The sequence below is a fragment of the Tetranychus urticae genome, chromosome 3 (assembly GCF_039701765.1).
Source record: "Tetranychus urticae isolate SD_2017Ah chromosome 3, NJAU_TeUrti_SD_1.0, whole genome shotgun sequence".
In the NCBI taxonomy this organism is placed as follows: domain Eukaryota; kingdom Metazoa; phylum Arthropoda; class Arachnida; order Trombidiformes; family Tetranychidae; genus Tetranychus; species Tetranychus urticae.
The window spans coordinates 15443314-15463435 of record NC_142960.1 but is presented as its reverse complement, the minus strand read 5'-3'; the positions used below and the strand labels follow the sequence as shown (position 1 = coordinate 15463435).

Here is a 20122-nt window from a genome sequence, read left to right as displayed (position 1 = left end):
TCAAAATACGAAATTAATAATTGATTGATTTAAAAGTAAATCTGATTATCGACAATCAATAATAACCTAAAAATATGGCCAATTGTCTCACAAAATTGACCAAAATATTGAATGTGTTACAACAACTATCAGTTTTGTTATTATTTATAATTATTATTATACGTTTATTGAGCATTGAGCTGGGTACATTGGAGTTTGTTATCAGTACGATAGCTTTCAACCTCTCGTCTTAGAGTAGGAGGAAGTCTTCTAGTGTCTAAATCATTTTTTAATACAACTTGTAATGCCATAGAGCACAAACTTCTGTCCGTATCAATAACGAATAGATCATCCAGCTCCATTAACTGATCTGCTTGATCTTTTCTGGTTTTTGGCTCTGGGCATCTTCCTCCGAAAAGGTAGAGAAACGAGTTTACAGCAACACAACAATTTCCCTGTCGAGCACGGGGAGGCTCCTGTCCGATAGTATTTACAGATGTCCATGAATAGGTTTTAGGATCAAAGACATTAAAGTCGTCGTAATGTTCATAAGTAATGTCGTTGTAACCACCGAAGATCATCATCTTGTTGTTAATCACTACAGCTGAATGGTTACTTCTAGCGTACGGCTTGTATCCGGCAATTGCTAGTTTAGATAAGGTCATCTTCTCAGTATCCAGTTCCATAATATCATTGTCATAAAACGGACACCTCAATGAGCGGCCACCAAAAAGGAAAATTTTATTGTCAATTGTCACACATGTCATGAAATGTTTTGCCAGTAAGTAAGAATTTAGCTGATTTAAATGTTGCCATGTACAAGTTTTAAATTCAAAACGGAAAACAGTATTGGCAAATTGATGTCTCTCTTCCTCAAACCCTCCGAAAACGTACATAAATCCTCCAGATGTACATGCAGTGTGATCCATTCGAGCTCCTGATAAAGAAGAAGATTATTCAAATTAATTAATAAAATCATTAAGGAAACAAAATTCTTACCTGGAATCGTCCCTGTAACTTCATTGGCTAACCAAGAGCGCCTGTTTGTATCAAACATGAAAATTTTGTTGCATGGAACATAGTCTCGGCAACCACCCCACAGATAAATAATGTCGTCTTGTGCAACTACAGAATGACCATATCTTATACACGGAACATTTGCAGGATCTCCTGTAAAAACAAAAAAGTAAATATTAAGTTAATAAAATGATATGTAAAATAATTTGAACAACTTACCTCCATCAGAGTATTGGATCTCTTCCCATCTTAATGTGTGCATGTCAAGGGTGTAGACAACAATTGGTCGCTCGTAGGAATAGTCATCGGTACCGGCCAATCCACCGAATGAATAAATGTGTCCATTCACAGCGACAACAGCATGATTGACTCGTTTGAGTCCACCTTCAATTCTGGCTACAACGAGCATGATGAGTTTAGCGAGAGAGAACTCTAAAGTAAATGAAGGCCAAACCATGTTTTGTTGGTCTATTTATACAGAGAAACGCAAGAAATGTGCTTCTCGGTTAGTCACTAATCTTTTTAGCCCTCGAGCAAATAAAAACTGATCAAAGAGTAGGCGACTATGGTTTCGCCAATTTTTAAGCCTTTTTAACATTCTAGACAAGCAACAGGAAAAAGTCCGTTGAAAAGTAATCAGTGGGTAAAACTCATTTTATCTCATAAACTTGAATTTTAATCGTGAATGCTTATGCAAAAAACTTCAGGAATCAGTTTAAAATGAAAATCTGAGTGAAACTAATTCTATCAAGCAAGATTGAAAATAATGAAATTGTCTACTCGACTAACAGTGAGAATAAGGTTTGTTACTAAAAGACACAATTAACACAATTGTCACATTTATACACAAATTGAAACAAATGGGCAAAAACGGGTAAAAATGAATTTCTTTCAAATTTAGTTTCTGTTGGTTTGTAGAGACTTAAAACCTGAGTCCATTGCCCAATCAATAGATTTCATTGTGGGCTATAAAATTATATGACTGAATATCGAAGAAAATTCGAGCCAATTCATCCCATTGTTCAAAATAGTCGCATGTTCTTGTTGGCCATCAGGATTTACATCATTCAAATGAGTTTCATGGAAAATCTGCTTCCATAATACAAAAAAGCGATCCAAGTTTGAAGATGAAGATCCAAGATCAAACTCAATTTGAGTAAAAATGTGACAATTGTGTTGATTGTGTCTTTTAATAACAACCTAATACTTTCAATACTTAAATAATATTTCAATATTTGATCGACCAATACCAATATTATCAATCAATACTTCATGAAAGTATTGTCCATCTCCAACGACAATCATAAATAGTAATCATTAATAAAGATTTAGATCCATGTTTACTCTAACATTCAAGGAAACTTTTGGTTAATCAATTTCAATCAATAGTATTTTATTATATCTAACAAAGTCTCGATTTCTAAATCTGTTTGTGTCAAAAAATTTGGATTATTTTGATTCACTTTCACTGCTGATATAAAAATATCGAAAAATTTATTTTTCCGTTTTCTGTATTTACTTTTCTGTTTCAATGGCCAGTATTAACGTTATGATGAATTTACTCTGATTAGACCAACATTATTTAATTATCTTTTCACCAGTCAACCATGGACAATTTAATGATCAACTTCCGAATGACATTCCTCTCTTTTTCTGGTTGTTTTACCCATAAATACCTATTTTTAACCAGAAAAAAGCAAAGCAAAGAAACAATCTTTAAACGATTTAGAGCCAAGATTGAAATGTAGACTCAATAAAAGTTGGTTAATATCTTATTAACTGATGATGGATCGATGTTTAATATGATCAATCAAATTACGGAGTAAATGGTGTTGATTTTTCATGATGATGGAAGTTGATGATGTACAAGGAAAGAGTTGATCAGAATGTGTTTCCTTTGCTGGTGTTAATTTGATTGTTTCCAAATCTAATCCAGTCAATTTGATTATTTAATCACCAAATGGACATTCATTTATTCAATTGTTTCTTTTTGTCATTCAAAGTTCCCATTTACAGTGAAATTTTGACGGTGTTGACCTAAAGATAATTTGAATATTGAAGGATCACAATGGGCATTAAATTCAAACCTTGGCTTGTCTCAATAAGCTCAACAAATTCAGCATTCATTGATTGTCATTACAATTGAAGGTGGTTTTCACTGAAAATTTCAGCTAAATTGGGTGTCAGTATAATGTGAATGTTGCCATTCCTATGATTTGAATTACACTCAAAAATAGACTTTTTGTTTACGGTCAATAGGCTGTCCAAATTGTCTTTCATTTTGATCTGAATCTTTTTCATCTCAATAACAATTAAAATTATTGTTGACTAATGTAATTTAGTGACAATTATCTGGTATATTATCTTATTAATATTATTATCTTATTATCTTATTAATATTAAAAGGACTTGATCATTAACATTGAATTGTCTAGCCGAAAGATATCGATGAAGTTATGAATTATTTGTATTCACAAACGACAGTCATCTTTAACCATTAATACAAGATACAATGAACTTTCATAAATATACAATTTAACTGAGCAAATTGGAATCGGATAGCGAAAGATAAAAAATATTCATTGATGCAAAATAGAAAAGAAACAAAAATTGAAAAGTCAATTCTGATAACCAGGAAAAATGTAAAAAAAGCGCTTGAAGGGAACCTGAAAAATTGTCAAATGTTATCATTAATTTCCGATTTAACCAAAGTAATCAATTTTCTAGTGGTTTTTGAACATCTTTTAACTTTTGATTGAATCAGGTCGATGATTCAGTTTGATTATTTGATTATTGTTATTCATATTGAAAGTGAAACTTGAAAATAATAATTCTAGATCATTTCTGGTTATAAATAGTTACCAGACAACCTTGTTTACATTTTGTTTCTGGTTGTTTCATTGAAACGCTAAAATAAATCAGGCCTTAAAGCGATAGGCCAAAAGAAGAGGAAGCTTTTTACCGTTTAAACATTTCTTGTTAAATTGGGTCTAAATTGTAAGCCAATTCAGTCAATATTAAGATTGTAATACAATTCAAATGTGTAATTATAAACTGGTGCACTAATGAGTACAGCTAAATCCATTGAATTTCAGTGATATGCAAGTAATTTCATTACAGTAGCCAATATAGCTTATTGAATAATCACTTGAATAATTGATAACATCTTGAATTGAGTGATAGTTGAAACTATTATAGTCCATTATAATGATAAGTATTGGTTAAAAGATGAATATATAATAATATCAAACTCGCAAAATACTCATTTGATAATTAGATTTCTGTTAAATTTTGACCATTCATAAGTATTATTTGAAGCTATTCAATCATTGTGTGAATAATTGCATTGAGAAAATCTTGAAACATGTATTTCTAATTGATGAAGTAAATTTTTTAATATTGAGTAAAAGTAATTATGTTATCGGTTGTGCAGTTTAATTTACCATTTTTGTGTAAACGATCTGTGAAATCAGAACAATTTAACAATATCAAACGAAATATATTTAACAAAATTTTAATCATCATTAATCAGTCATTGATGGTCATTAATCAGTCAAAGTTGATGTCTGTCTTTTTGCATGTTTGAAACAAAAAAACAAACTGCTTACATTTTTATCTGAAATTAAACATGAACCCAATGCCTTTAAGCAGCGTCTTGCTTCCCGTGACAGATTAGATTGTTTCAATGATTCACTCTAATCCACAAATAACAGCAAATAAATATTGTGAACATTTAAACATGATAAAATACATTCCGGATCGGAAAAGAGTTGAATATATTTAGTCAAAAACTGGCTTGTAATCAATCTTCTTGGGGTAATCTTCATCTTTGGATAGGCTTTTGTTTCACTTTCACTTTCTTTGTAGAGATTCGTGACTTATCAGCTTCAGGGTGATATCTCGAGCTCTTCGGTGATTGAAAGACCAACAAAAGTCACTAGCAAGGATAAGCGCCAGAAAAATGTACAATTTATCACCAGCTTCAAGCATTACCATGTTGATTGTCATCACTTTAGAGTAAGAAAATTTTCCTCCAAAATTCTGGTAAACTGGCTAAATGGCTTTCGATTTTGGGTTGAAACAGGAAATTTCCAGGACAATTGACCAGACAAAACATCCAAATTGAGCCGTCATAATTGTTACCTACATGATTAAAAATGTGTACATTAATAAATGATTGAAATTATAATTTTATCGTGGTATCTATGTTTAACCAGAATGAATCTTACTTTCCATTATCATTCATCATAAACATCATCTCGTTACTTTACCGACTTGTATTTTTCAACTTTCAACTGAATAACATTATTATTATTACCATTCCAAATCACAATACTAATTAACAGCTGTCAGAGAATAAGTATGCATTGGTTAGGGATGATAATACCGGTAATAACAATCAACTTGTCAGGCAAGTTGTTGGAGTTTATAACAACTCAAGAGACTTGATTTTAATAACTGATTAATCTGGATGATCAGAAATCGATCAACACTCGAAGCTAACCCATTCGATTAGTCAGGATTGACAAAATTAATTGATCAGTTTTCAGATCAAATTGAAATCAAGTTACTTTAATATCACTCAACTGTTCACGGTCTTCCCTTAGATTTACATTTTACTTGTAAAACAGCAAACATTTACCTTAAAGGCAGATGAATATTTACTTTTATTAGAATCACCATTCCTTAATATTGGTCAAGTTGATGAAATTATAAATCTATCCTCTTTCTGCTTCATCGATATCATCGTTTGATTAATTTAATTAATCAGAAAAGGTCGAAATAAGGAAGAAGTGGAAAATAAAAAGAAACAAAATGAATGGCAAAATGTAAACATGTTCAACAATCAGTGAAATAATTCATGAAAGTTGTAGGTTTTCATGAAGAAGATATATCATGTATTAAAATAAAGTAAAAATAGTTACCTGTTTTTGTCATCATCTCTTCCTTATCTCCATCATTTCAACCTAACAAACTGTTAGATTGTCTTGACCCTCAGGTCCACTATCAATTTCAATCATTGATACATTTAACTTATAAAGAACAATTTAAAACCTAAAGTCACACATACAATAGCATAAGGTTACCATTTGAACGTTGAAAAGTATACCAGGAGTTTCAAGATTGTGGCCAGATTAACTAATGTTGATCATGGAAAATTTTCAATTGATTTAGATTAGATAAAAATTTAAATAAAACAAGTTGACAATTCAGCAAATTAGCAATAGAAATAAATTTAATTAAAACCAAACCAAATAAAAACGGTAAAGTTTAACGGATAATAATTTCAAAAGCGTTACCAAGTCAACTAACTTATCCAAACCGTTGATGTTTAAAATTAGAAAGTTAAAACCGCTCAATTTGAATACAAATTAATCTTCATTATTCACGCTAATTAGCAATTATCATCATTTGTTTTCCTTGTAATTCATATTAATTGATCAACTCTACTAATTAAATTAATAAACAAAATATTCATTCGATAGTTGAAGAAATGAAAAAGACTTTGAATGTTATAAAATCATTAAAACTGGTTTAATTTAAATTTGATCAATCTTTGACTCAAATTGATTCAATAAAATCAAAAAAGGTTAATTTTTTGCTTTGATGAACTGATTAATTGACGGTAATAGCCATTCTCAATTTAACAGTGAACTTGAATGACAATCTGATTGAAAAGCTTAACATGATTAAACTGAAGGTAACCTTTAACCATTTTAATCTCATCATATTACAATCAAATGAAGAGTTTAATACAGGTTAGTTAATCTCTTCAGCTGATTCAGTCTTTAGCTATATGATTAGCTTAACCATTTTTCATGTAAATTGTATTTATCTAGATTAAATTGAAATGTAAAAGTGAAAACATTTCAATTGATTTCTGGTAATCTTGACAAATTGAAAGTTCACAGCCTTTAAACCTAAATTTTACCTAATTTTTGGTTGATTGTAAGATTAAAGATTCAATAATAATAAGCTGTAGCTAATGTTAATAAGAGTTCATTATTCAACTATTTTAACAAGACAACCTTCAAATTGAAATAATTTTCAATAATTGAACTGATTGTAGCATGTTTTGTGATATTATTTTTGATAACCATGAAGATGTTAACTCATTAACATGGTTAAACCAATATTTTAAAAGGTCAACGCAATTTAATTTTGTTTTAATCAACGGAAGCTTTTACTTCATTTACTTGGCTATTTAATTAAAAAATTGTAACACAATGTTTGTATAACAGCAACAGTCATTTGCTGAACTTCAATTTTCACAGCAAAGTGTTTTTGCCACCTTGTAATGCATACAAACATCACAATTTAAAGTGATTGAGGACGAAGACTTTATTAATCGTTAACCTTGTAGGTTTCCAGTAAATCAGTGTGTTTAATCAATTGTCTCATCCATGATTAGGTTGATCAATTGAACTTCAGAGTTTAAAAGTAAAAGCAGTTTTTTTCTGGCAAAATTATAGTCCATCTAAAGCGAGAAGACCAAGACTAACACTTGAAATGATATGTTTTAAATGAGATCCATCATTTGGGATAATTTGCACTACAATCTATAATTTTGTAGCTTCATTTTTGACAAATAATGATTAAAGTTGTGTTCTAATTAACAGTTTTAATCATTGTTTTATCCCTAGTCAAGTTAGTTTCAATACAAGATGAGATGATGATATAAATAGATACAGTGCAAAAATGTTCAACTCAACTATTATTACTGATTTAATAACTGTAGGTTTGTTTTCAAGGAGCCTTTTGTTCTGATTGTGTAATTTATGATTGATTATTGAGTAAACTTACCAATTCAAAATATATATTAAGCCACAATTGTGTTGGTTTAGGTTAATTAGTTGAACCATTTTGTGGTCTCTAATTGAAACACTGCAAATTAAGTTTGATGTTCATCAATTTGTCTTGATCCTGTTGTATTAAAGTCATGTTGTATTGTAGCACAGACATTATGTAATTGTAAATGTTGCTTTGATTAAAATCATAAGCAAAATAATTACTAAATAGGTCAGTTGATTAACAAAAACAGAGTACAAATTGTACTTCAAATAATTTAATAAACAGCTTTTTCCACAACGCAATTATGCAGCAACCCCTTGTGATCAGCTGTATTTCCATGTTGATTTTGAACCACATTTTTGCCTTTCAATTGTATTCATTGTTTTTTGTTTTTGATTAAGCTTAAATTTTATAATTAATTTATTTTTCTATCTATTTGGTGGTTCCTTATCTTGATCTTGGTTGCTTTCACTTTCCTTACTGTAATTTATTAGCTGAAAAATTGATCAATCAAGATGGATGTTCCTGATAATTTGAAAAATCAATTGAATGTGTTCAGGAGTAAAATGTCTTCTCTTAAAAGTGATTGTCAAGCTTTATTGCATAAATATGATTCTATTCGAGAAAATATTGATGGAAACGCTTTGGAGGAAGCTTCACTCGATCTAGCAGCTGCCTTTACAATCAACTCATTGTTTTGGAGTAAGTATTAAACATTTTTTTCTGCCTTATATTTTTGTGTTCACTCTTTTCACAATGTGCTTCAATACTTTCTCTGATTTTCGTTTTGTTTCTTTTACCATAACCATTATGTGATTAAGTAGTTAGATTAGTAGAACTTGCTATTAGTATTAGTTATTATGATGATACGTTATTGGTTGAATTGGTTGAAAGTAATTGTTTTGCCATATATTAAGCTGAACCTACTTTGACGTCGATTTATTTTTCTTGTTATTCCATTCAACAATCGCTGAATGTACGATGCGAGAATTAGCTGTTAGTTAATAGCTTAATTAACAGCTTATCAAATTGGTCTTAACCATTTTGAATGTACCTTTATTTTTCTTCTCCTGCTATTGTAAGGCAATATTTTCCCATTATTTTTCTTTATAAAATGTCCAATTAACTTATCATTTTACTTTTCATCTAGTTTATTTGACATGTAAAGGATTGGATACTAAAAATCACGATCTGAAACTTGAGATTAATCGTATTAAACTAGCCAACATGAGATTAAAAAAGCTGAAAGATTCAGCTAAAGCTCCTAAACTTGATGTACCAGCAGCACAAAGATTTATAAGGCATTCCCTATTTGATCCGAAGGATGAAGTTTCTGAGCGTACTGGTAAAGTTTCTTATGATTATGATGGCGATGATGACGATAATAACAAGAGAAAAAGAAAGCGATTAGAAGAGGAAGTTGGAGACGTAAAGATGGAGCAAGATGATGATCATAATGAAGAAAGTGAAGACGATGAAGATGATGAAGATAAAGTTGAAACTAATGAAGATAAGACCAGTCTTGTTAATGAAGGAAACAAGGGTGGACTCAATGTACGAAAAAGAGGAAAAAGAGGCAAAAGAGGAGGTGGCTCGGAACAGGAGGAGAAACCAGCTGATGGGTCCACTATAGCTGACCACAAGGGTAAAAGAAGACGAAATACAGCAAAAGAATTTTTTATCAACAAAAAAGACAAGAACCGGGGTCGAAGAAACACAAGAAGGAGATGAATTTTGCTATAAAGATGTATGTCGAAGGAGGATGGAAAAATCGGAAAATGATGAGGGTGAGAAGCAGATAAAGAGGATGATAGGAAGAGCAAAAGATCCGCCGACTTGATGATAAATGTTTATACACTTTCATCAGGCCTTATATAAAAACGAAATTCATTTAATTCATTTCACTTTCTCTTTACAATCAAGTGTTAACACAAGTGTTTACGAATTGACGTAAACCACCAATAAACTTCGAGAGTCTCTATTTCCTGGTGCCAATTTCGTTCCATCAGTGATCAAACCTCATTGGCCTACTGACCAGCACCAACATCAACACCAAGGCATATTTTTCGTTGCAATTTCATTCTTTGGGCCTCTATTAGGACTTACATTTTTATATCATTGACTTTTCATCACTCTCAGCGAATCAACATTTTGTGCAATTGTAATTGTTCCGGTTAATTTTGATTTTCCTCGACGTCTGTTGATATCTCCATTGATCAACATTTTCAATCATGAAACTGGTATGTAAACACATTTGATTTACCCTGTTACCTTTTTGTCTCTTCTTGAAAAATTAAATCACTCTAATTTGTCATTCTCGTATCTTTTGATTCTAACTATATTAACCAACTGCAAAATAAATGGTATAGCCACAATTTCATACCAATTAATGTGCAATCAAAATAATGATCATATTTTCAGTTTCATCTTTCATCTCCACCTTGTTATTTGTCGTAAATTAAACCTCAAACTGCAACCTGTCTCATTAATTTAATCATAAAAGTCATGTTCATTTGATTCTGTAGATTTAAACCGGTCGATCTAAACTTGCTTTGAATTATAATTGTAACTAAACATCAATTTAATGACCTCTCTACTCTACTCTCAAGTGCAAAATAGTTAAATTTGGAGTTAATTTTATTTCACTCTTTTTAACTTTAAAATGGTGAAACGTTAAACCACAGAATTTTAATTTAGTAGTGAATTACTTGAATCTCAATAGGAGATGATTACAGTTGTCTGTAGTTTATTTATGGAGATTCATCATTTATTTAGATGCAACTCGAAACAATAGAGTCAATTAATGAAAAATATTAACATTTGTTGTGCTAAAATTACCGACAAGTCGGGTCCATTAAAAATTGTAATCAAATTGTCAGACATTTTGAAAAGTAACAAAATTTTCACCAAAAAAGTGTTTCAAATTTTTCAATTTACCTCCATTTAAATGACAATCAGCTCTTAATCATATTATTTTTATATCATTTCGTGATTGCGTATAATGTTGATAATTATACTTTAAATATTAGCTTTAATCATTCGCTATTGTGCCACTAGCAAAACTATATTATCAAGTATTAAGCTATCCTCAAATTAAGCCAATCCAAGCAAATATTTTATATAAATACTTTTATATATAAATACATCATAATCCAAATTGTATCGATTGATTTTCCCTTTCTCATTCATCTTTCCTCCCCATCATCATCATCTAAATCATCAACAATATTTTTTCCTCTTCCTCATCTTTTCATCTTTAAAAATTCGCCTTGAGCTGAAATTGTACGCTTTAAATAATACAATTTAGTTATGACAAAAAATTCACTTCATTATTAGCTTTATTGACCAATAATAGTGCAAAATGACCTACAAAAAGACTAATCTCATTATTTATGGACATTGATATACCTTTGACTCATGGCTATCATTTAGATCAACCTCTAAACCAACTATCATTGTAAAAGGCAACCTCAGCAGGTAACTTGTAGCCGTAAAAAACTGTACACAATCTTACACGCAAAATGGCCTGTAAACAAACCACATAAACAAGGTTAACTATATTAGGTGAAGCTTATTTAATCATTAAACATCGTCTATTACAGCCTATTTAAGGTTTGATTAATCAATCAATTTTCAACAATAAAATGACATTCATTGTGTTAATAGATTTCTGTTGATAGTTCAATTGTAAAAAATAAATATTGAAACACCGAATGCTAAATGAATTTGTTAGTTGATTTATTTTTTGCATGACAATTACCATTCAAAATGCAACTTGTATAATTAATAGATTTTGTTACAATTAATGGCTATGATAATAATTGTATTTATGATTAATTGCTTTTTTGTATCAAAAATTAATCAAATTCAATCTTAGCGCTTCTTTTGTCACATGGTTTTTTAACAGCCATTCATAATTGACCGTTACTCTAATTTAAATTGGCAGATATTTTCAACTCCATTTTCATGTTTATTAATCAATCCTTTATCAGTCTGATTTACCTTTCAATTATTTTAATATTATAACTGTAATCTATATTCTGTTAATCATCAAAATCATCAGTTTTACTCGCCTTACGGCATTACATTTCAACTTAACAAGTGTGACTTGAATATGTGAACCAAGAAAAGGTTTAGCGGTAAAACAAGCCTAACATGCATTTTATGTGATTATCCAAAAGTTTGATGATCATTGATCAATTTAATCATCAAGTTAGTGATTAATTTTTGGTGAAAAGGGTATTTTTAATAATACATACATAATGTAATACTTTGGTTGTTAACGTGCTTTTTTGATTATCATTATTTGATCACAATTGTGAACACTTGTTCCATGCTGTTGCTACCCATCTTATAGACAATATTTTGCTTACATTTTTATTTGGTTATCTGATTTTTTTGGCTAAAAATAATAGTTTTATATTATAATGGCGAATAAAAAGAGCTGCAAATATTTGTTGGCTGTTCATGATTTGTTAAATCAATCTGAATCTGTCTCATCTTGATAAGTGAAACATGTTGTTGATCATCACTCATCTTTAAATCATCATTTCATTTCAAAATCACACTTTACTTATTGTTATATTGAACTCTATTCACAAATGACAACACCAAGCTCCACTTTTATTAATCAACTAACCATTATTATTATTCATTGTACTGTAAATTGTAACCAGTACTGGCCAAATTGTGGCATAAATTGTCTTAAATAGGATCAAAAAATTGATATTGAGGTAGCAAAAATGCTCAAAGCTGTTGGATCACCAAAAAAGCAAGATGTAAAGTGATGAAAATGAATAAACTCACCCTTTAGACTGAAGATTATAGCTTATTCTTAACCTTGCTTGTTAATCAGTTAATCAGCCAATTAAATGTTCTAAATTTAATTAATTGAATAAACTCAGACGATCGGTAAATACACTTGAAAATGTTACCCAATAATTGAATAATTTCATCTTTAATCACTCGCCATCATCATCAACATGAAACTTGTTTTCTCACCATTTCTCAACCTTTTCTGAAAATGATTCCTTCCAACTGTGAAGTGATTGAAGTGAATTGACGATTTCAAAATTAGACTTGAAATCTGTAGCTCCATAATCAATCATCAACTCAACCAGAGGTGAAAGTGATTAGTGAATTGAATCTAAAATACGGAAGTTGATTGATTACTTGTCCAATTGTTAACAAATTATCATCATTATCCTTGTCCCATTTCACCAGTCAATATTTTTGTCCAATTGATGGTTTTAAGATGAGTTAAGATGATGACTTTGAAGAGGAGGAAAATAGATAAACAGTTTTAATTTAATCATCAGCAATCCTCCTCTTCACTTACAGATGACAACAATCAACGACATCCGATGACAATAGCAACAACCATTAATAAGTTTGCTTATTATGGGTTGTTTCACTGTAAAAATAAATGTTACAGCTTTAAATATTTCATTTTTTTATATTGTTTTCACTCTGCAATACTTGAAATATGATGGAAAAGGATTGTTCAATCAATGGTTCTTACGATTCTGATGATTCTGATGTTATTGTCGATGATGATGATTAAGATGGCCTACTATACTAACCACTTGATTAAGGTTTTACAAAAATTTCCGCCAATATTAACTGAATTAGATCAATTGTTGTTTGACCAGAAATTGAAAAGACAAGCAATACTTTCCCATTGATTGTCATTGTTATTGTCCATTGATAATGATTTTAATCATTGATGATGATTTGCCAATGATTAGGCAACAGTTCAGAGTTTAGCTTTTCGCAAAAATTAAATTGATAAACCTTTTACTACCAACAATTTCAATTGATTGACCGGATGAATACAACTTGTTTTCACTATTTGATTCCCTTTTATTTCAATTAGGTTGCATTTGTTGATGATTGAGATGATTATGAGAACCTGAAAGGTTACAATTGTTGTTACCAAACATTTTCATGTTAACACAATTTCCTGTTCATTATTCACAATTATTAACTATCAGACTGATTGTCCATGTTTCAATCCATGATTACAATTAAGTCTCAATTTTTTGCACTCTTGTCCACCTCAAAGATTAGACTCAAGTATGGATAAGTTTAATACGATTTTGGGTATCAATTTAACTCAATTTATCGAAGCTGTTTTGTTAATTAAATCAGCTTTCATTGATTCCATTGCAGGTTATTGAGATTAAAATCGATCCACATTTAAATCATTTGAATGGACGTTTTATTGGAAATTGTTGTCTGCATAATTTACAGATCATAAACTAATCAATCAAATGTATATTATTACCATTTTCAATCAGATATATCTATTCATATTGATATTTTTGTATCAAAAGATCTTAAATTGTAAAAAGCAATTGATTGTAAAATTATAGCCCAAGCTATTTCAGTAACAAAACACCTTTAAATTAGTGTAACAATCATCATTTAAGATCGACCTTTTATTAATAAATTGGGCAGTTTTTCATTTCTCATCATTACCCTGTTTTAATGAACCATTGAAATCAATATTATGACCGATTTATTTGTTAATTATCGTGATAATCTAATTTTGCCCTTTTTCTCGTTTGAAAATCCCTCTTCTTTTTTTAATGGAAAGACGAATGTTAGTGATCCCAGCTGATAGCTTAATGATGATCAGTTACGACTTTTACATTGTTATTTTATTATAATATCATCAATTATAATCATTCATTTTCGTTAATTGTTATTATTTAAATTCAATTATTCTCTTGAATGTCTACATCTAAATAATCGTGATTTACAGAATTGTGTTTGACGTTATATCTACTATAAATATCAATACAATGTGCGTTGTCTGTTTTAAGCAGTCACTCTTGGGGTCATTAAACCGTCCTTCAATGTGTTCATCTTAATCTTCACCATTACCTTTATCATTTTCATGATAATCATCATCATCACCTTCCGTTTAATTTTAATCCAAACGATCATGTTTATTATAAATATAAAATCTTGAGGTAATTATAATGTTGATCACTTTAAGTTAAAATTGTTCACTTTTTTGGATATTTTCAATTTTAATTTTGTTTTGTTTTTACTTTGTTTTTTTTTGTGTTTTGCTCATTCCAAATGTTCACATTTTCCCCTTGATTTACAACTTGATTTATAATTATCATTATACAAATATACAAAGAAGATAACAATCTAATTCTCTATAAAGTGTTTCCATCAATTTCATTTCGTTTTCTATTCTTTTCGCTTTCTTCGTTTTCTTTATCAACACCAGTTTCACCATTCAATAATAGTTGATGATTTTGATCAGTGTCTTGGATTAAAAATACTGTGAATTGATGATTATGCTGTTTTCACTCAAAATAAAACTTTATTTGATGAAACCTGAGGCTAAATAATACTAATTTACTTGATTGGTTTATCGAAGTTCATTTCTTTTTATAAAATGTTTCCTTTCATAACGCATTAAGATATTGGCTTCTTTTCAATACAATTTTGTCTTAATCCTTTTATACCTAACGACTCATATCTGCTATGTTAACAAATTAGCTTCCGTTTCTTAATTTTTGATCTGTTGTTGGCAGGCTAGTCAACCTTTTCAATCCAATTTCATGTAATCATTGTATTCAATTGTTTCGGACATTTACAACACACATTCACATATTGATCTGGTTTCTGAACCAGTTTCGGTATAATCATTAAAAATTATTGATAAACTCAGTTTAATAATGTTTTCACTTTGATTCAAAATAAATACAAACATCATTTCCCATTACTCGAGTAATCTCTACAATAGCTGTATTATTCATGTTGTTGATTAAACAAAATATGTTTAATCTGTTTATTACGAGTTTCTTAAACATTTTTCCAGGCAAATCGATTTGATTGAGTTGATTACTTTTCAAATTGCTTTCGATGATGAATGCCGTTACCAACTAACTTGACCACTATTGCCCTTTCTCATTATTATTACATTTTATTTAATTTTATGTTGATTTTAATAATATGATTAAAGTTTATATTTAACTCAATTTCTAATCAATGCTTTTTCTCATCTTTTATCATTATTATTGTAGGGAGTGGTTTTCGTGATTGCCTTAGCATGCAAATTGGCGTCATGTGAAGTTTATTATGATCAGTCTGGTTATGGTTATGGTGTTAACCCAAAACCATCAGGTTCTCCTGATGATGAAACTTTGTCCTCGGTAAACGTACCCTCAAAAGAGCCTATTAATTCTCAGGAATCCAAGCCTAAAGCTTACCTGGTCCGACTGAAGCCTAAAGATGATCTGGAATCAAGTGCAATTCCTAATAAAAAATCAAAGTTTCTTCTGCTTCTTCGATTACCTGAAGATCACGAAGAAACTCAAGCTACTTCTTTAACTTCAGAAGTTCAGCAGAAAGATGAATCAGGTTATCAACAACCGGATATCCCTACTCAAGATAATTTTGCACCTTCTTTAATTCAAACACCTTACTCGTCCTTTGAAAATCAAAAAGACGAATCTGGTCAATATCAACAACAACCTGAACCTCAACAGTATCAACAACAACCACAATATCAGCAGCAACAACAACAAGAGGAAGCTGTTGTACCTCAACAAAATGATTCTGGTTATCTTCAACCATTGCAAACCGATGGATATGGTCAATCACAAAGCAATGAACAAGCTCAACAAAAGGATGAAACCTACATTCAGCAACAACCCCAACCTCAGCCTCAACAGCAACAGCAACAACAACAACAACAACAACAATATGATGTCACTGAAGATTTTGATAAACAAGCCAAAGATGATTCAGGTTATCAACAACAGTCATATTCACAACAGCAAGATTCTGGGTATGGATCTGTTTCTGCTGCATTCCCTTCTCAGACAACTTCAGCATTTAAGAATGGTTTCAGTCCTTTACCTAACTACGAACGTCCACTAGTACAACAACAAATGCCTGCTGTAGATTCAGTCAAAGGATTAAGAAATAACTTTTTCCGAGCTCCTGTTCTCCAAGACACACAAAAAATCACCAACACTTATGGCTCAAACGATTTCCAATCACGAGAAACTGAATCATTTGGAGGTCAACTCGAACAAGTAAAAAGTCCTGCTACCAAATCTCAACCAGCATCTCAATCCACTTATGGATTCGATTCCGGAACCAAAACTTCAACTTACTCAGAAGCTAACCGAGAAGCTAACCGAGATGCCACCAAAGGTTCTTTCCAACCTTCATTTTATCCTTCGTCCGATTCAAGTCGTAAATCAGCTACACCAACAGTTCATAGCTCTTATCCAAGCCAACAATCTCCCATGAAAAGTCCAGCTCAAGTTTATGCACAACAACAACAACAGCAACAACAGCAAAAACAACAACAGGAAATTGAACCAGCCAGGAAGACTATTACTAGTCCTGTAAAAGACTTCTATGGCCAGTCAGCTCAACCCGAGTCTAATTCTTACGGTAGCCAACAAGGATTTTCATCAGAATATGGATCCAATGAAGAATCCGTAAAATCTGCTTCTCCAGTTAAAGACTCATCTAACTATGGAATTAAACAAGAAGGAATTAAAACTCCTCCTAAACAATCATATGAAAATGTCCAATCAAGTCCTATTGTGAATGATTATTCAAATACTTTCAACAACCCACAATCTTTCTCTCAAGCACCAATTTCTTCCTCATTCACACCTAGCTTGGGCTATGGAGTTCAGCAACAGTTGCAAGAACAACCACAGCAACAGGTTAAGCAAGACGATTACAATCAAGCTGTCCAAAATAATGAAGATTTGCAAGAGAAAGATGAACAATCTGAATATTCCCCAGAACAACAAGAAAATGAAGAGCCAGAGAAGAAAATGCCCGCTCTTTTAGTCCCAGTTCCTCCTGAATTAAGCCCTTATGCTCCAAGCGATAATCAAAAAAAGGAAAATTACGATTCACAACAACAACAACAACAAACATATGATTCACAACAGAAAAGTGAGTCTGATTTCCAACAATCAACTGGATCATTAGGAAATGATGAATCAAATTACAATGCACCAGTCAAAGGTCAAGCCCCTATTTCAAACTATGAACAATCTACACAAACTGTCCAAACTGATTCATACGGCCAACAACCATCATCTGTTGGACAAAAATCACCATCGCTACGATTCCCAACCAAATCTTCAATCAAAACTCAGCAGCCTATTCAATCTTCATCTGGTTATAATTCTGGCGTATCTTCTTCATCTGTTAAAGGAGGACGAGCTCCACAACAATCAAGCTACAATAATGATTATTCCAGTGGATTCCAGGCTGCACCAAAAGATACTAAATCTGCAAAACCATCTCCAAGCTTAGACAACTCCTACTCTTCTGCAACCAAAGGTGGACAAACTTCTGATGAAGGTTTTTCAAACGAACAAAAAACCTCTGTAAAAGGATCAAATCAGCCAACCAAAGGTAATGCTGTACAGTCAAGTTATTCCGCTGCTCTTCAACCTCCAGTTAAAGCTGCCCGAGCTTTCCAACAATCAGCTGGATATTCGTCAGAAGTCAAGTCAACCAAAGGTGTCTCAGAATCTTATTCTAAACCATCACAAAGTCCAGTTGAATCTAACTTTAATGATTATCAAGCAACTCCTGTACAACAACAATCTCAACCTGAGCAACCCCAACAACAAAAGCAGACTCAAGCTGATTTAGGATACAATTTACGAGCACCAACTAAAGGAGGACGAGCTCAATCACAACAATCAAATACAGAGTCTAGTTACTCATCAAACTCTCAAAGTTCATTCAATTCCGATTACCAATCTTCATCTGTCAAAGGAGGTGCTACTTCACAGCAACAAAATTCCTATCCTCTTGGATTTTCTTCTGCGTTTTCATCTTCCCCTGCTCAACAAACCTCTGGTTATGGATCATCTTTTTACCAAAGCTTACCTAGTGGTGTCAAAGGGAGCCAAAATAGTCAAATCCAACAACAACAAAGTGATGCTGAATCACTACCAAATCAAACCTCACAACCAGCATTTGCTTCATTTTCTGCATCTGTAAAAGGGTCTGCTCCAGTAGCACCACAGACTCAACAAAATTTTGATGATAGTTACTCTTCAGGATTCCAAGCTCCAATTTCTTCATCAGCACCTGTTCAACAGACTCAATCTGACCGAGGATACAGTTCTGTACCTCAATCATCAGGAGTAAAAGGTGGTCAACAAGTTGCAAGCTCTTACGAACAATCTCCTCTGCCAAATGTTTCAGGAACTAAATCAAGTTTAAATCAACCAAAAGCCCCACTTACTATTCCAAATTATCGAACAAAAGCAGGCAGATCTCAATTAAGCTCAACTAAATCATCAAAGACCGCACCTTCTAATCAAAAGTCACCAATCTCATCTTATCCATCTTTCCCTATTTCCCAACAAACCCAACAAACCCAACCAGAACAGCAGCAAGATACCAAAGGTGCTGTTAAACCACAACCACAACCAAATACAAAAACTGCACTAAAAAATCCATCAACATCTTATTTACCAGCTTTGTCACCACCCAGTGCAACTAAATCGACATATTCTGCTCCACCGCAATCAAAATCACCACAACAGGATTCATCTTACTTTCCGTTACCAGTAAATTCACAACAGCAACTTCAGTCACCTAAAAACGCACCTTTAACTCGAGGTTTACCTCCTCCACCAGCATTGGTTGCTCGATCTCGACCATCCCAAAGCTTTAATTTCCCATCCTCACAATCACAGGTCCAACCATCATCCGAATCCTACCCATCATACTCTGCTAGTTCAAACACTCCAGTATTTGATGACGAAGAAGATGCAATGTCAATAACTGCTGATGATATGGGTGCTTATGGGTTACGAACAAATTCACCTTATGATGCTACAGCAGCTTCTGCAACAAGTCATCTAAGAGCCGTTGAACAACCCCAAGGATCTGGAAGAGTCGTTCTTTTACTTTTTAATAAAGAACATCCTCATTCTCAAGCATCTCGAATGTCTTTGAGTCCTGATTCTCGAGGCATTTATTAAATATAATCATTTATCTCATTTATTCCTATCCATCTCACCTCTACTTCATCAACACAATCTCACGTATCTCATCTACAGAACCAATTTAAATTCTCATCATAATTCTCATCATTCTAGGTCTCATTTCATAACAAACATCTTATTCGTTGATAATTTAAATGTCAGCGAATTTATTATTTTTGCTTTGCTTTCTTTGAAAAAGCCACTCTTCAAATCACTTTTTTGTATTTTTTCCACCATCTTTTGCTATGACACCATTAAAATGGAAACATTTTTGTTAAGAATCGTCGGTTGCGTCTTAATTTTTATAAGGTTGAATCAATCAA

The 20122-nt window shown here is 31.7% G+C and overlaps 3 protein-coding genes and 2 long non-coding RNA genes across 6 annotated transcripts; 3 read left to right on the top strand and 2 right to left on the bottom strand.

Moving 5' to 3' along the window:
• Window positions 1–132: 132 nt before the first annotated feature.
• Window positions 133–1513, bottom strand: LOC107363858 (kelch domain-containing protein 3-like). The gene is made up of 3 exons (XM_015931122.3): window positions 1216–1513; window positions 979–1149; window positions 133–916 (listed from the first exon to the last, which is right to left on the bottom strand). The coding sequence occupies exons 1-3, from the start codon at window positions 1451–1453 to the stop codon at window positions 165–167; spliced, it is 1161 nt and encodes a 386-aa protein (XP_015786608.2). The 5' UTR covers window positions 1454–1513; the 3' UTR covers window positions 133–164.
• A 2981-nt stretch (window positions 1514–4494) lies between these two features.
• Window positions 4495–7792, bottom strand: LOC107364328 (uncharacterized). Of its 2 annotated transcripts, none has more exons than XR_001569132.3 (3): window positions 5922–7792; window positions 5639–5728; window positions 4495–5139 (listed from the first exon to the last, which is right to left on the bottom strand). It is a non-coding gene; the product is annotated as an uncharacterized LOC107364328 (long non-coding RNA). The 2 variants fall into 2 exon arrangements; XR_003082583.2 differs by having other exon boundaries at window positions 5639–5725.
• Window positions 7793–8099: 307 nt separating this feature from the next.
• Rrp47 (Ribosomal RNA processing 47) lies at window positions 8100–10102 on the top strand. The gene is made up of 2 exons (XM_015931487.3): window positions 8100–8490; window positions 8939–10102. Exons 1-2 carry the CDS (start codon window positions 8304–8306, stop codon window positions 9517–9519), a joined length of 768 nt encoding a protein of 255 aa, XP_015786973.1. The 5' UTR covers window positions 8100–8303; the 3' UTR covers window positions 9520–10102.
• On the top strand, window positions 9887–20080 carry LOC107364162 (uncharacterized). The gene is made up of 2 exons (XM_015931486.2): window positions 9887–10028; window positions 15837–20080. The coding sequence occupies exons 1-2, from the start codon at window positions 10020–10022 to the stop codon at window positions 19794–19796; spliced, it is 3969 nt and encodes a 1322-aa protein (XP_015786972.2). The 5' UTR covers window positions 9887–10019; the 3' UTR covers window positions 19797–20080.
• LOC149093463 (uncharacterized) lies at window positions 11690–15791 on the top strand. Its single transcript, XR_016199864.1, has 2 exons — window positions 11690–14765; window positions 15035–15791. It is a non-coding gene; the product is annotated as an uncharacterized LOC149093463 (long non-coding RNA).
• Window positions 20081–20122: the final 42 nt, after the last annotated feature.

What these genes read in the sequence shown, in the direction of transcription:
- LOC107363858 (XM_015931122.3), bottom strand. Translation starts at nt 1,453, where the DNA reads ATGGTTTGGCCTTCATTTACTTTAGAGTTCTCTCTCGCTAAACTCATC. An exon ending in GATCCAATACTCTGATGGAG is followed by an intron (nt 1,150 to 1,215) that starts GTAAGTTGTTCA and finishes TTGTTTTTACAG; the next exon opens with GAGATCCTGCAAATGTTCCG. An exon ending in AGTTACAGGGACGATTCCAG is followed by an intron (nt 917 to 978) that starts GTAAGAATTTTG and finishes CTTCTTTATCAG; the next exon opens with GAGCTCGAATGGATCACACT.
- Rrp47 (XM_015931487.3), top strand. Translation starts at nt 8,304, where the DNA reads ATGGATGTTCCTGATAATTTGAAAAATCAATTGAATGTGTTCAGGAGT. An exon ending in AATCAACTCATTGTTTTGGA is followed by an intron (nt 8,491 to 8,938) that starts GTAAGTATTAAA and finishes CTTTTCATCTAG; the next exon opens with TTTATTTGACATGTAAAGGA.